At 40.0% G+C, this 16,378-nt stretch overlaps 1 protein-coding gene across 1 annotated transcript in view; it reads left to right on the top strand.

The window, feature by feature from the left end:
- LOC140953519 (cytoplasmic dynein 1 heavy chain 1-like) overlaps positions 1 to 14,822 on the top strand; it is a 69,850-nt gene extending 55,028 nt beyond the window's left edge. Inside the window, exons 74-94 of the mRNA XM_073402921.1 lie at positions 655 to 754; positions 1,104 to 1,254; positions 1,805 to 1,965; positions 2,735 to 2,846; positions 3,083 to 3,143; positions 3,719 to 3,842; positions 4,296 to 4,409; positions 4,945 to 5,115; positions 5,447 to 5,548; positions 5,631 to 5,752; positions 6,246 to 6,349; positions 6,824 to 6,905; positions 9,855 to 9,942; positions 10,582 to 10,650; positions 10,833 to 10,956; positions 11,360 to 11,502; positions 12,261 to 12,371; positions 12,730 to 12,793; positions 13,163 to 13,259; positions 13,773 to 13,809; positions 14,235 to 14,822. Of these exons, the coding sequence (XP_073259022.1) occupies positions 655 to 754; positions 1,104 to 1,254; positions 1,805 to 1,965; positions 2,735 to 2,846; positions 3,083 to 3,143; positions 3,719 to 3,842; positions 4,296 to 4,409; positions 4,945 to 5,115; positions 5,447 to 5,548; positions 5,631 to 5,752; positions 6,246 to 6,349; positions 6,824 to 6,905; positions 9,855 to 9,942; positions 10,582 to 10,650; positions 10,833 to 10,956; positions 11,360 to 11,502; positions 12,261 to 12,371; positions 12,730 to 12,793; positions 13,163 to 13,259; positions 13,773 to 13,809; positions 14,235 to 14,378 (2,281 nt within the window). The 3' untranslated portion in view covers positions 14,379 to 14,822. The remainder of the gene's footprint in view (positions 1 to 654; positions 755 to 1,103; positions 1,255 to 1,804; positions 1,966 to 2,734; positions 2,847 to 3,082; positions 3,144 to 3,718; positions 3,843 to 4,295; positions 4,410 to 4,944; positions 5,116 to 5,446; positions 5,549 to 5,630; positions 5,753 to 6,245; positions 6,350 to 6,823; positions 6,906 to 9,854; positions 9,943 to 10,581; positions 10,651 to 10,832; positions 10,957 to 11,359; positions 11,503 to 12,260; positions 12,372 to 12,729; positions 12,794 to 13,162; positions 13,260 to 13,772; positions 13,810 to 14,234) is intronic.
- The last annotated feature ends 1,556 nt before the right edge of the window (positions 14,823 to 16,378 follow it).

The raw sequence follows: 16,378 nt of genomic DNA, 5'->3' as shown, positions 1-16,378 counted from the left end.
TTGAAATGGTTTAATGACTGGAATAGTAAACCGGGTTGCTATAGAAATACATGACAAGTTTTTCTTTTGGTTGTTACACGATGTGTACAAACCTCTGCTTGCATGTAATATTGATATCTTCTGGTTTGGTTAGGGAGTTACTATGTGTGTAATGAAAATGATTTTAGACTCGCCAAAGTACATCCTCGGAGACCAAGGGGCAGTCAGTCGGGTCGGGAGAAAAGGCGAGACGAAAGTTTTCAGGGATGGGCGGAAGAGCCTCTGAATACCGACTCTCACCAGACCATTTCCAAACGGTCAAGCGAATGCTGGCTCCTGATTGGGCACAAAAAAATGCTTTGTATTGTTGTGCCCAATCGGCGAACAACTGTGTGACTGCCCCTGGGTGCCCGAGGATGAACAAAGTAGGGCGTCAAAACGGTTCTACGTAAAGAACCAGGCTGATATTTAGTCATCGTCCTCAAACAAACTTGTTCAATAAAGAGTTAATTACATGAATCATCTCTACCCGCTTAGGTAGCCAATCAGAACACAGAATTCGCTCCACATTTCTCTCGCGCGCAGCTAGCCATGTAATAAGGAACTAATGTTAACTAAAGCTAAGGAACATTTAGGTGTGTCAATAGGTCGAATCAATAATGTTGATTTTTACAGTGAGACTGAATATGAAGATGAGTTTGAGATGTTTTTGCGAGGAGGAGAGACGGTTTTGTCGGGAAAGCCACCAAAAATGGATGGATTTACACCTCAGCAGGTATGAAAAATGTTTTTCCTTTGCGAAACATGTGCAAATCTTTGTTATGGATTACATAAAGCACAAGCTTTGTCTGAACGTTCTTTTGTACCAAATTTAAAGGCAGCATGCTCGGGGTTAATCTAGGTGACCGGAAGTTTCCATTTAACTTGTGGTGCTTAATTTCATGTAATTTTCATCTGAGTACATCTTATGTTGTGTGAAAATTTGTTTTTGTGATTACAGTTTCTGTAGAAACAAAAACCGCTACACTATCAAATTGTATGTAAGTTAGTCCCAATTAGGAATGCCGTCGGAACGCTGAAGATCCAGTCGATCCTTTATCGATGAGTCTGTTGTATTTTTTCAGGCTGCTGCTGTGGTTCGTTTATCCAAACTCACAGCTTTTAAGGAGGTGCAGACGTATATCAATTTGAACCGCGCGGACTTCTTTGAGTGGTTGGAGTCTGGCAAACCAGAGCGTAGCGTACCATCCTGCTGGGACTCCAAAATGTCTCTCAGTAAGTTGAATTTTAAAAGTAATAAAACCGAAAGACGTTTTTAAAGATTATCCGAATAATTCTGTCAAAACTTATGGTTCATGTAGCAGCTGCTAAACTTTTTGGCGAGAAATTGATTCTTGGTTGCGGTTTTTTACCGTTCTTGGCTTGAAAAAAGGCCCGTCTGGTTGTCTGGGTCAAGTAGACTTTTAGCTGGGCAATCAACTTTTTAAGCTTACTTGCCTTATAGCTAATGAGACAGGCAAGCAATGGCCCAGGGCAGTCCAAATGTGAAAGCTGTTTGTCCAAAGTACAAGGTGGAATTCAAGGTTTTTCGAGTTCTGCAGTTTTGATGATAGTTGCTTATGAGAAGTGTGCCTTAACAGCTGAAGAGAGTTCATTTCAGTGGGAAGATTTTTTAGCGCACCAAGTTATGTAATACAAGACTACGGAGACCCATATCGACAACAGTTTCCGCAAAAAAAAGATTATTATTAAGTCAGAATTGGATTACATATCTCCGTAAGCGACTTCATTAGCTGAGAGGATTCATTTACTTTTTTCTTTGAAGCAAACATTGGCCAAATTATCCATGAGCTGCTTGTGATCCAGGCCTTGCGCCCTGACCGTATAATGGCGATGGGACATAGGGTCGTGGGAAGGATTCTTGGTGAAAACTTCATGCATGATGCCGAGCAAGGACTGGACCTAGCTTCCGTAGTAGAGCATGAGGTTTGCCTGTTTGCTTTTTATTTGTTTATGTTTGTTCGTTTGTTTGTTCGTTATTAAATTCACTGTAAGCCTTAAACAGTCCGTATTATTGCGTGCTTGGTCTGTATTTGATTAATGACCTCAAATTGCCTGCTGCACTGGCTCGCGTACGTGGGGCGTTTTCGATTTTAAATTCAAAGTTGGTTCTCTTGGAAAATGCTAAACTATGCCAAACCAACTGTGTGCAAGCAATTATTTCTTATTACTGGGCCGTTTTCGTATCAATCTTATCGTTCTTAATTTTTTTTTGTGGAGATTGCGAAGAAATTTGCTGTCCCTTAGTGGAGTTAACTAAATGGATATGCACTAAAGCATCCTTTGCCATGTCGAGCCATCCTATAATGTATCTAAACAAAATGTTCAAGGGCGTGTGTTACCAAGCCGCAGGTGACAACAACAAATTCTCCCTGGCGAAGTACCAAAGTTGTTTGATTTCTGTTGGTTAAAATGCCTTTTTGTGTCAGTTACAGCAGCACAGGCGAATTATCTTTAGGCAGGTCATTTAACCCCTTACTGGTATCCAAAGAAAAGAAGTTCACACAAATCGTAAAAAATAAATACTATTATAGAACAGTTCTGTCAAATAGGTTTCATTTGAATGGTAATATTGTTGGGTTTACTCCAAGGATTTGAAAGTTAGAGTCACAGTTTTACCATCACATTGTCTAGGAGTGAGGGGTTAATGGAAAATGCAGTACATGGGTAACCACGTTTTGTTTGAATTCAACAGGTGAAGGCGAATACTCCTCTACTGATGTGCTCTGTGACAGGTTATGATGCCAGTGGTTGGGTAGATGATCTGGCAGCAGAACAAAACAAGCAATGCACTTCCATTGCTATTGGTAAGAGATGGAACTTCCCTAAAATCTAGGCCTGTAACATTTGAGCCTTTGTAGTGCTCGGGAATGTATATTTTCGCTGTTCACTGTCCTGTGTATCTTGGTGACCTGTGGCCACTTGCCTACCCTATGCTTTGGCTGTTAACTCTCCTGTGTATTTCGGTGACCTTTGGTCACTTGCCTACCTTGTGCTTATCCACATCACTGCGTTAAACGTTTCCTCGGTTTGGTTTTGACAGGTTCTGCCGAAGGATTCAGTCTTGCTGATAAAGCCATCAACTCGGCCACTAAATCTGGCAGGTAAGTGTTAGTGTAAGAATCGTATTCGGTTTGTAGAAGAGCAGCACGGCAGTAAAAGCACTGCTCTGTAGCTTTCATTTGAGTTGTCACTCTGAAAAGATTTCGTGCACAAACTCAAAAGTTTGAACCACTTTGTACAGCATAATATACAGTACCACAGGAAAGCACTGCTCAGTAGCTTTCATTTGAATGGTCACGCTTTTGGAATTCATTCACAAACTCAAAAGTTAGAACCTCCAACATTTCACAGCATGATAAACAGTTTCACAGAAAAGTATCGCTTTGCCTATTCACATTTTACTCCCGTTCTTTCTCCAACCCTGAGTAGACTTAACCCTTTAAGTTCCAATAGTGACGAACATCAATTTTCTCCTTACAATATCAATAGACAATCAAGAGGAAAGGTTATGGGAATTTATAAAATGACCGCCAAATGAGAAGTGCTTTGATCTTTTATCAAATTCTTTCAACTCATACTTAAAGGAAATATATAGAGATTTCAGTTTGGAGAATTTGTATGTGGATATTGGGGCTTAAAGAGTAAACTGATATTATTTGGTTCCTCTTTACTTTAGATGGGTTTTGCTGAAGAATGTCCACCTGGCGCCTCAGTGGTTGGTAACTCTGGAAAAGAAATTGCACACCTTGAACCCACACGCTGCCTTCAGGTTGTTTATGACCATGGAAATCAATCCGAAGGTATACTCTTGATTTTGTAGACTTGGGAAGCTTTCATTTAATTTGACTGGGCTGGGAACGGGATGGGTAGAGGTCAAAATCCGTTGAAATGTCTTCAAAATATTCCTAACCTCCACCCCTCTGTAGTCAGCAAAACAATTCACACCCCCCTACAGAGTAGCCTGTGTCAGACAAGCTGTACACAGGTTATCTACAGGGCTTACCAAAGAATACAGACCCCCACAATGGTCATAATGAATCAAAGCCCCATTTATCAGTCCCATGTAAAATGAACAAACTTCAAGGCGCTTCGCTCATGTTTTGCAACTTAACTTGTGGGCAAGTGTATCGATTATTGTGTTAACGGGCTAACAAAAGTTCTCTTGGGTAGACATGAGATAAACCAGACATGGATAAAACAAAATGGAACATTTTTAAAAATCACTCAATTGAATACCGTTTTTATTACAACAGGTTCCTGTGAACTTGCTGAGAGCATCTCGGGTATTTGTATTTGAGCCTCCGCCTGGAGTCAAAGCCAACTTGTTAAGAACGTTCAGCGCTGTGCCAGCTACAAGGATGTGTAAGGTAAGTTTCGTCAAAATCTTTCAGAGAGGAAGTACCTCTTTGAGTTGGAACTGCACCAAGGTTCCCACGTGTCGTGGAAAACCTGGAAATTTAAAAATTTAATTTTCCAGGCCTGGAAAGTCATGGAATTTAATTGTCAGTCCTGGAAAGTTGTGGTATTTTAAAGTCATTTTTAGTACGTTACATGTAGTTACTGCTAATGTCAAAGCAAGGACAAAGTTAGATACAGTTGTAGAGACGAGTAATTGAACATCGCGAACAGCACGCATTTGAACTTAGTTAAGTAAAAAAAATACCCTAAAACAAGGAAGGTTTGAAAAATTTTCGATACTGACCGCTAAATCTAAGGTCATGGAAAAAGTCACGGAAATTCACGGGATTTGAGGAGCTCAAAGAGAAAAAACAGAACTCGTTGTGTGAAAGCATCGTTAAAACTTGTTTCTTCCTGAGGTGAATTTCATTTTGAAGTTGAGGATGTTATCCAACATTTTGTTAATTAACTAGTTATCACGTTTTGCCATTTTAATTTTCTTAGGCCCCCAGTGAGCGTGCCCGTCTATATTTCCTTCTCGCTTGGTTCCATGCGATTGTTCAAGAACGCTTGCGTTACGCTCCTCTTGGTTGGTCCAAGCGTTACGAGTTCAGCGAGTCTGATTTGCGAGTGGCGTGTGATACACTAGATACCTGGTTGGATGCAGTTGCCCAGGTGTGTGACTTAAGGTGTTTGTTTTTCAGTAACGCAATCGTAAGAGTATATGGTCACGGTGATGAAAGTTATCAATGCCTGAAATATACGAGTATATTGTTACAAAGTTTTGTTGTAAGAGAGTGTCCAGGCTAGTTTTTTCGTGTTCAACAACAATTATTTTATCTGTTAGAAGTTGTTTTGGACACTCCTTTGGCTGAAATCGAAGATTAAGTGATGCAAATGAACTTAGTGAATTTCAACTCTGAATCGTGCTTAAATTCGTCTCTGTTTTGCTTTAGTTAGCTTTAAGTGACCTAACTCACTTAAAAGTGTTTTGTTTTGCTCCTAGGGCCGTACTAATCTGCCGCCCAACAAAGTTCCATGGGACGCTCTTCAAGCTCTTCTGTCTCAAGCCATTTATGGTGGGCGCATCGACAACGACTTTGATCAGGTTTGAATTAAGCTCTCTCTTTAGGAGAAAAAACATGCTTTTGTGGACGCCTTATTGAAGCATTATTTTCGTCCTCTTTTAGCGCCTGATGACGTCCTTTGTGAATCGCTTATTCACCGTCAGCAGCTTTGAGTCTGATTTCCCATTGGTTCTTGATGTGGATGGAGAAAAAGGCAAGAAAATTGTCATGCCAGAAGGAATCAGGTATGTTTTTAAGCTCGTTCGCTTTATCCCTTACAGAGCCAAGTACTTAAATGCTAAGGAGTCGCCAAAGTACAGGTTTAAATTTAAACAGTAAGTCGCGTGTCCACTCGAAATTTGGTCAGCAGTTCGGTATCTTGGCTTATACGCTAAACTTTTGTGCACATTGCAGCGTGTGTGTGGCGCACTATCCAACGTTTCAACTTCCTCTTTCTTAATCCAAAACATAATCGGAGCTTTTCTAGACCTGGAACTTCTATTTAATTCTATTAGTGGGAAAAAGGCTTATGTACGACCGTTCTGAGATTTTGGTAGTAATTTCCTCACTAGATTATCTGTGTAAGTTTAGAGGGTTTGTTATCAGGCCTATCGCCATAGGCAAAAATGCAAGCAGCCTATAAGGGATGGATTTGAAAATTCAGTCATGTAAATTTTTACAGCTGTTAGGATCTTTTAAAAGAATAATTTCCTGACCTCGTTTTTTCAACTCATTTAGGCGTGAACAGTTCCTGCAGTGGACTGAAGCTCTTCCGGATGCTCAGTCTCCCTCGTGGCTCGGCCTTCCCAACAACGCGGAAAAAGTTCTTCTCACTACTCAAGGTGTTTTAAGTTAACGACCTTTGTCACGATATTCAAGGCAAAACAAATGAGTTTCGACTTCCCGAGGGAAGTGGAAGCATCCCTCAGCCTTGTCTAGCCGAGACAGGTTTGATGTGGGTGGTAAAAGGCGCAACATCGCTATTCAACTCGTTTTGCGTTTTTTGTTGTTGCCCGTTTTACCGTACCTTAATTTATGCTCTATAATTATTGCCACTCATCTCTTATATATTTTCGTGCGCTCACAAGCACTGGGAACACTGAGATCGGTATTATATCCTGGGAAAATGTATCGATGCAACCCTAGCCCCTTTGAGAGAAACCGGACTGTAAACTGAATGAACATCTTTCACTTTAAGCGAGCTTTATTCTTATTTTCAATATCTGTGAAACCTATGAAAGACCGTGATATCGTTTTTATTTATTCTTGAAACATATTTTACGCAACACTTACAACACTCTATTTCCCCTTTGTAGGCCAAGATATGGTTACTAAGCTACTGAAGATGCAGATGTTGAGTGATGATGACGAGCTTGCCTATTCCCCAGACTCCGCTAGGTAAATATTGACCGTGACAACCCAATCTAAGATTGGTAACCGCTCTTGATTTCAGTGTTACTATTTAGGAAAAAAATATAGACAGGCTTAAAAAAACTTTCATAACTTGGTAAAATTGATTCTTACATTTCTTTTCAAAAGTAACGACTTACCGTGACGTCCAAGCGTAACATTTGTAAAAAGAGCCATAGTCGGGTGGCCTTTGATAATTACTCGTCAATTCAACACAAACAACATGTGATCCAAAAAGATGCAATCTGATTGGCTCAGCACACGCAAGGTCTTCACGCGCCCAGTCATTGGCTGGCTTAGCGACAACGCAATCCTAGTAGTCAGAGCTTAAAAACGTTACTGCGTTTTTCATCATTTTGATCGGTCAGTTGAACCTAGCGTTTTCCATATCAAAGTGTTTCTGGTTTCAACGTCTAAAGAATGAGGAAAACAATATTGGAAGGCCATACGAGAATCGCGTTTTCTAAACAAATAAGACATAATTCATTTGTTTTATTTTCACTGATGATTTAGCCCTAATCTTTAAGCAGGATATAATTTTAAAATTTTATCTCAATTTCGTAGCTCAAGTAACCTAAATGGAGCTTTCATGCTATTAAACAGTACTAACCATCCAATTGGAAAATCGACTAGTTTATAATCCGATGTCCTTTATCTTTTGAAGTATATGAACATATTTCTAAACCTTTCACATTTTGGTTTTAAATGATTGCTGATCTTTACGAATTCTCTTAATTGATGTACCATAACATTGATTTTAATAACTTTTGCTCTCTCAAAATATAAACAGTATTACTATTTGTTTTGTTTGTTAACCTAAATGTTTTATTATTATTATTTTTTTGTCTTCACTTTGGTTAATTTTCCTTTAAATCTGTTCACTTTAAACTGCGTTCACTTCCTACAATTCACGCTTTCGTTTTACACTCATCCGTTCCTTCACGTACCTCTACGCTTGCTTGCTTCCTGCTTTTAGTATCCTGAAAGACCTTTGTTTTTAACTCTGAACGTTCAGTGATGTAGTTGATGATTAAAACCTCTCTCTGAGTCAGGAGATTTTCTTTATGTCTTACCAGCGTAGGTACACAACATTTTCAGTCACACTTTGGCTTTCAATTACCGGCGCAAAAGTAGAGCCACCTTGCACAGCATAACAGACATTACCACAAGGAAACCATTGCTCATTAGCTTTCAGCTGAATAACCACACTTCAGGATTTTGCCCACAGGCTCAAGTGTTAGAATCACCTTATAAAGCATAATAAACAGTACCACAGTAGAGTACTGCTCAGTAGCTTTCATTTGAATGGTCACACTTAAGGATTCCACCCTCAGATGCAAGTGTTAGAAACACCTTGTTTAGCATAATAAACAGTACTCAGCAAATGACTGCTCAGTAGCTTTCATTTGAGTGGTGTGTGCTTTAGGCTGGCTTACACAGCATCATAACCAACACTACACAAAAGTACTGTTCGCGCTTTACAACTTCGTCTCGTGGAATCTTTATCTGCAATCTCAAGGAGCATTTGTTCTGCCAACAAACCGGAAAGCAATAAACCATCTTGTCTTCTGGCCTTTCCAGTCTTACTAAAATCTCACGAGGAATCCTGATGTCTTTAACCGAGAAAGATATTTCCGTCTAACTCTGTGCTCTCAATCTCGAAATCCTCTGAGTTTTGAACTCTAAAATGGAAAACTTTCATGCATGTTAAACGTTTTATTTAAAGCTTAGGCCAGCCTCTTGAAGTACCTCTCATACACGGGATATATGGTGCAGAGTAAGTAAAGTAAAGGCTTTTATAAAATAAGCATAATCTAACGGGCACTACAATTGGCTAAAAACTATTGGTTAGTTAACCAATCACTCTGGTTGTTCTATTGGTAAACAGAGAGCGTAAAAGTATCGTGCGTTGTCATAGCAAATTAAAGTTTAATTGTTAGACATTAAACGAAATACAAATCGCTTTTCTTACAACTGGAGAGTGATCTATCCCCTTAAAAAGTAAGTCAGAGGAAAAGGTGTTAAATTTCGTGAAAGCAAGAAAATGACGGCTAAGGAAATAAGTAAAGTGCTTGCTTGCATACGTTGCTTGTGCACTTAACCATCACTTCAGTTTCAACATTCATTTGCACAGCAGTCGTTTAATCAGTCTCTCTACCCATTATTTTTTTTCTTCCTGTTTAATTTTCTTTTTCATTATGCTTTAAAAATTTTATTTACTCTAAATTCAAAGTTACGGTCAAGAGGTGACTTGTTTAAAAGTAAGTTAAAAAGGTGAATATTCTTAGAATGGGTGTTATAAAGGGACAATGGTTATAATGTAAGTGATTATACCAAAAAACCTTGGTTATTAAAATAGTTTTTATCCAAACAGACCACGGTAAATGCGACTTAAAACTATGGCTTTTGCTTCAACTGACACATTTAAGGACTGTTGTCGACGTCAAGACAATAATATATAATAAACATCGCCACAGAAAAGTACTGTTCAGTAGCTTTTATATGCCTCGCGACGCATCACCATTTCATCCATAGATTCAAAAAGGTAGAGCTACCTTGTACAGCAGTAAAAAACAGAACCGCAAGAGAGTGCTGCTCAGTAGCTTTCATTTTTAATTGTCATACCTATGTTTTATCAGCCAGAAACGAAGAAGTTAGAACCATTGTGTTCAGCATAATAATCAGCATTCCCCACTCCTCAAACTTTAGGAAGAATGGGTACAAGCTTTGGGTGCAGTGCTTTCTGCGATCTTTTGCGTGGATAAACGTTAGTTATCATTGGTAAATGGTATCTAAGGCAACCGTTAACCAATTACAAGTAACGCTTGTTCAGCCAAATCAGGATCCCAGAAATCATTGCGCCGAAAGCTTGTACCCATTCCCCTTATTTCTAAAGGGGGGAATTAACATTTGTTCCAACTTCCCTTTGTGTTGTAGGAAACAGAGGCGAGAGAGTGACCCCCGTCCCGCGTGGATGAGAACCTTGCACTCAACAGCTGCAAACTGGCTTAGTATGATACCAAAGGTACAAAAAAATACTCGTAAAGAACACGATTCTGAAGCCTGATTCACACAGTAAGATTTTGCAGGGAGATAAAAAAAATGGGAAGTGTTGTGTGCCTTCCCTTGCACTGATTTTTGACCCCCAATTGAACGCATGGAAAAGGCTTAGATTTTCTTGGCTTTTGCACGATTGCACTTTGTTATTAGTTGTCAAAAGTACATGTAATACCGCAACCTTAGCCAATCAAATTGAAACTAACTTCAATTGTGACTAGGCCTATCGGGTTTTCTTTCTCTTGATAGCAGGTACCCATATACATGTATTTCTGAAGTTCGATTACCTCATGATTGTCTATTTCAGAAGCGAATGGGAGAAGGGGTACAGGCTTTAGGTGCAGTGCTCTCTGGGTTCGTTTGAGTGGACAAGCGTTAGTTATGATTGGTCGATGGTATTAAACCATAACCAATCATAAGTAATGCTTGCCCAACCAAATGATCCCAGAAATCTTTGCGCCGAAAGCTTGCACCTATGCCTTTACGGAATAGTGAATTGGATTGTTACATCTATTTGTCATCGGCAAGTAAGATTGACTGCTTTGCCCTTTCACTCTGTCATTCCTCGGTTTAAAACCAATCTTACTCGTGTAACATTTTTTTGTAGGATTTGACGCCGTTAAAACGAACGTTGGACAACATCAAAGATCCACTTTTCCGCTACTTTGAGCGTGAGGTAAGTACCAAGTAGCCTTCACAGTTTTAAAAAAAATGCGCCATTAATGCGTCGTCTTCTTGTTTTATGTAGAACTTCGGAACTTTTACGGTAATTTATATTCTTGGATCATATCCTCGAAGCCTTTTTGCTTGACAAGATTTGATATTTGAAGAAATAAGTTAGATTTATTACTTTTCTAGGTCAATACTGGCTACCAGCTTTTGAATACCATCCGAGAGGACCTTAATCATGTGGTGCTCGTTTGTGAAAGCCAAAAGAAGCCCACCAATTACCTGAGGAATCTTATGAGCGACTTGGTTAAGGGTAAGAGTCGCTTTTTTTACACTTACTAAGAAAATAATCATCTTCTACAGTACCAACCTAATTACCCAGTTAATCACCGGTTCCCGACGGTCCTACGGGAGTTTTTGTAGCCAGTACCGGGCTTTCATCAGACAGAAGGGACGTCGCGAGAACAAGCCAAGCGAGATAGGATACGCGTGATGTCAGGGAGGGGTCGGTGGCTCCTTCGCTTTTTTCGCATGAGTTTTTCGCGATCGCGATCTCTGCATATTACTGTCTTGGAGCCTGATACAGGCTAGCGATTTTTAAGCCAATCCTCAAACGTGAAAGTGCAAAACAAAAAAAACAAAAAAATTACTTTCGATATTTACAAATGTAAGAAAAACCGCGTTAGATTAACTGTCGTTCCTTTGTGTAATTTCAGGTATTTTGCCATCTAACTGGAGACGCTATACTGTTCCAAAAGGCCTGACAGTTCTTCAGTGGGTAGCAGACTTCAGTGACCGAATTAAGCAGCTGCAGAAGATCTCCCATGCTGCCAACACGGGTGGAGCCAAGGGCCTTAAGGTCAGCTTTTCCGTCATTCAACCAAAAACCAAAAAAATCAATTTCAGCCTTCGCCACAGAAGAGACTGAACCTCTGGGTTAAGTCTGTCTGCGAGCCAGCGCCGAAATCCTTTTTCTGTGCCCCCAGCTGTGTGCCAGAATTTGACTACGCACCATAATTGGCTCGTTAAAAAAAACATTGTTCGATCGGTTCGCAGACGTTGCTGGTCGTGAGTTGCTAGCCTGCGACGCAGGCTGTTTTAATTGGTGCATGTGTGTAAAGGAATACAGTTTTTTCTTTACCTCTTAACTCCTACGACTGGAAAAAGGAAATGTTAAAAAAAGAAAAGATCTCGATTGTTAAACAAATTCTCATCACTCCCTTAGGGTGGATAATAGTGTGGAGAATGTACATCATTCTGACATTAAGGCCTTGCCTTTTCAGTTCCAATATCCACATGCAAATTCTCCCAACTGATTCCCATACATTTCCTTAAAAAATCAGTTAAGAGAGGTCGATAACAGATCAAGGCATTTTCCCTTTGGTGATCATTTTGTAAATTGTCCTAATCTTATCTCCGGATTGTAAATTGATATTGTTAGAAGAAAGCTAAAGTTTGTCACTCTAAATAGACCGTGAATGCCATTGAAGAAGCATGTCATGTTACTGAAGTAGCGCAAAAAAATCCCTGGATTCTCTGGCTATCGCTCAGAGAAAAGTACCCTTTTTTGCTTTGCATTCTATCGCTTGTCTAAAGTTGTTTTGCTTTTGCTCTTAGAACTTGCATATTTGGCTGGGCGGAATGTTTGTCCCTGAAGCATACATCACAGCAACCCGTCAGTTCGTTGCACAGGCGAACAATTGGTCCCTGGAAGAACTAACATTGGAGGTAACCCCTTTCTTTTTTTCCTTTTTTTTTTGTTTTTTTATTTTTTCCTTTCTCTTCTTTCCCTCCCCCACTCCTCTTTATTTTTTATTTGTCTTCTTCTCTTGTCTGTGATTGAAAAAAAACTCTACTAAAGATAGTGCAGTATTTATATTTAGTGAAAGGTAGTGTTCTTCGTCTCGTGTTTATTGTAGGCCTGTTTATCGTTAATGTCACGAAAGTAACTTTCTTACCCATTGTACTTAACAAAAGATCTCTACAATAAACTTATTGAACCGAAAATTCCTTCTTGTTTGTCTTACACTCTTCGCTGGAATGGAGAAATTATCTTGATTATCTTTTTTAAAAAATCTCTTCTAAGGTGACTATTGCAAATGGTCCCGACGATCGCCTTACCATTGATGACTGCAGCTTTGGAATTAAAGGTAATATAAATCTGCATGTTACTCAGGTATTAGGTCTCACCTATTAGTGGCAGAATAGCTAAAATATGCTAGTTGCATGAAAGAACCGCTTTTAGTCTGAGTGATCAGTAACATCAAACTGAATGGTTCATAATAAAATAGAATCAGAAAAATAATATAATTTGATCACCAACACCGTAAGGGAGACGAGTGGAACGTCTAGAACTCCTCCAGGCTTTTCTTTTTCGATGACTCCATGTGCAGTCTCCTTTTGGTGTCGAGGTTGCAGGATTCAGTTCCCCTAGAGCGGGAAGACGGGGCGAAGAGTGACCCTGGGAACAAGATTGGTTGTTTTTCAGTCAGTTTACACGGGTGATTGATTTCTCGCAGGGCTTCGACTCCAGGGTGCCCGTTGCCTTGACAACAAGTTAGAACTGACAGCAACGATTTTGACTGATCTGCCGCTGACCAGTCTGAAGTGGATCAGGTAAAAAATGTTATAATGCCAGTAGAATTGTTCAATTGATATTTTTTTCTGCGGCCTGGTGAGCTCTTTCGTTAGGAAAAAGATTGCTGAGCATTGTTGGTAGAGGAATTTGGAGTTAAGGCGTTGTAGTGTTTTGTTGATGTTGTTGTTGTTGTAATGCAATGGTATTCTTTGAAGTGCCCGTGAAAAGAGGTCGACGCAAGGATAGACAACAAAACCCTTAATCATTCCATTCTGGTTTTTTTCCTTCTTCTTTAGTTGCTGTTTGAGTTTTTTTGTGTATCGTGCATGTCTTTAACTTTACCTTGAGGCGGTTGAATCGACGTCGTGCGGTTTAGATTAATACCTGTTGCTCCACCGACTTTCTGAGCTTGGCCACCTCGTTTAAGATGTTACAAGGTAGTAATTGAGCTTGTCTAAGTACAGCGAAAGGCTTGATAACATTCTTGCGTGTATGTCAGGTATGTATCTGCCATACAGTCATTGATCGCGTATTTTATGGTATATTTTCAGGGTTGAACCGGGAACTGACCATTTACTCGAAGGAAAGGTATGTGTAACTGTTTTGGTTATTAACGTTTAATTAATGTCCGGACATATCTTATATGTAGCCGGATTCTTGAAAACGAACGTGCCGAAATTTGCTGTCATTTGAGTGGAAACTTTAAGATGCTAAAAATCAGGGGTTTTTTGCGTCCGATGTGCCAACAAGCGTGACAATAATTTTGTTTGAAAAAACTTTTCGCCCAACTTCACCCTCCTTTAAACAGATCTTTTTGTAAAAGACCCAAAAACATTAATGTAAGTGAAGATCACGACAACACACGCAAGTAATAGCCCTGTTACGTTTTTCACCCACAAACGTTTTGCCGTCCTTTTCTTTCTGCCGTCCTGTTGCGTAACCTCATTCTCGAAAGCCACGGGGCGAGCAGCTCTTCGCGAAGTAGTGACAGTTGAACAACTTGTTTTTTGCAGGTCACCCTACCAGTGTATCTCAATCAAACACGTACCGAGCTTCTGTTCACTGTTGACATGGCAACTAGAGGTGAACCCGCTGGTCGAGAGCATCGCTTTTATGAGCGAGGTGTGGCTTTCTTAGCATCCTCTCTGAGTGGTTAACAGCATAATCACGTGATTGGCGCGTGATAATTGTCTGGGCCGTACCGTCCGATTTATAACTGGTTTACTTTTTCTGTAGTTTTAGAATTAAACATTTTAGCTATTGTTATGGTAGATATAAACCATTGTAGTTAGAGAACTTTGATCTATAAACTCCACATCCTGATCAGCATGGGATTATTTCTAGCATCAGTTTTAACCTAAATAGTCTTAGCAGGATTTGCATGATCTTGGAAAGGTCATATGATCATATGAGTCAAATAACTAGAAGAATTGTTTCCAGTTCGCGAACGAAAGGAAAGGACGAGCAACCCTGTAACTGCATAATTACAATATAACAGTCAACTAAAAATCAAACCTGTAGTGTAAAAGGTATTTTGCCTTTTTTGTCTGGTATTAGCATTAGCATAATGTGATAATAAATGTGGGTGTATTGTGGTGAAACTAATCTGTTGTTCTTTATACCTCTCGTGTTGCTCTTATGCTTTGCCACTCTAAAGCGGAATGCCTTTCGCCGCATAAAACTATCCCCTGTAGTGTGTACACCTATCCGATGACTCTCCACTTTATAAATCTGCGAGCCGCAGCTTCGCTCCGTCACAGAAGTCGCACAACCGCAACCGTTCTTGTGCGTGAACAGAGGCCCTATACGGTATGATTATCGTGGCGGCGCAAACGTTATTCGGTATCTCGTACCCAGATCTCCCAAGGCCAAGGGAAAGGGAGATCTCACTTTTCAGCGTAAGACAGAGTGAGATCTTGGTACGACATTAAGGTGAACATAGCCTTAATCACAGTGCTACGGCTGCTCAATGTCTTTCATATTTATCCGGGAGAATTACTTCAACAGTGTTTCAGTTTCATTATAATTAACTGCATCTTTCCGCTTAAAGAATGAAGTTAGTAGTATAGAAAAACCGAATGAATCCTTTTGTTCGCCAGAACTTACACCAGCGAGAATGCTAATACATTCTCATCGATTTCGGGTGATCACATAGTATGTCGTGTTTCTGTCAGAAATAAAAAGCTTAGCACTTGTTCAGCATATTCAGAAAGCTGCCACCACCTCGTCCCCAGGGTGTTCTCTTTTTTCCAATAGGCGATTTCCGAGTTACAAAAACCCTCACTTTCAAAACGAGGGTAAGTGCAAAATTGAGTTTTGTTTGCATAAGAATATAAAATATTTTTCATGTAAAAAGCTTCGCACTTAGCCCCAGTGGGGCCCGGATACGCGGGCACTACCACGAATCTTCAGATTGTTTTGAATATCCCCCCCCCCCCCCCCCAAAAAAAAAAAACCTTTTCAACTCGAGCCACCCAAAATTATCCCAGAATCGAAAATTTCAAACCCCCAAAAAACCTTCGATCATCTCCGTCACTTGAATTCGGATTTCCCCTCTCTACCCCCCTGGGACTTAGCTTAGCTTTGACAGAGCATAGGGGCAACTTGGCAATGGCCTATTGGAACGAGAAGACCCTGGGAACGAGGAAGCGCACCAATGACGTCATTAATTTTAGACTCGTTCAAACAAACAAACAAGAAACCACGGAATTACTTCTCACGGCGCATAAATGGCCACAGAAAATAATGCAGTTCCGGGTTCACACTGTGCTGTTAAGAAACTCGACGGATGGTTTAAGTCTCGAAGTTTCAAGCAAGCAGGTAAAAGAAGTTTATGTTATTTAGGCGTATTTGTCAACGAGAACGACTCGCTCATAGCTCAGTTTTAAGGCCAGGAAGCAAACAAGACTACAGACGAGGTTAAATTTTGGAGGTTACTTAGAACTGGGGGGCTTAAAAAAGTACAAATTCTGGACTGAACCTCCTGGTAAGTGTTCTTAAGTGTTAACTACGGTTTGAATTTTAATTTTGCCTGCCAATGACATGAAAACACAAGCAAATGGGTTTTTCAGCAAACCAACAACTTTGCACGTGCATCACGCTTTTTTGTACATTTCTATTCCGTCTCTGCACGACTAATTAAGACGTGAAAATGCCT

The sequence above is a fragment of the Porites lutea genome, chromosome 12 (assembly GCF_958299795.1).
Source record: "Porites lutea chromosome 12, jaPorLute2.1, whole genome shotgun sequence".
Classification (NCBI taxonomy): Eukaryota; Metazoa; Cnidaria; class Anthozoa; order Scleractinia; family Poritidae; genus Porites; species Porites lutea.
This window is presented reverse-complemented; position numbering and strand designations above follow the sequence as displayed.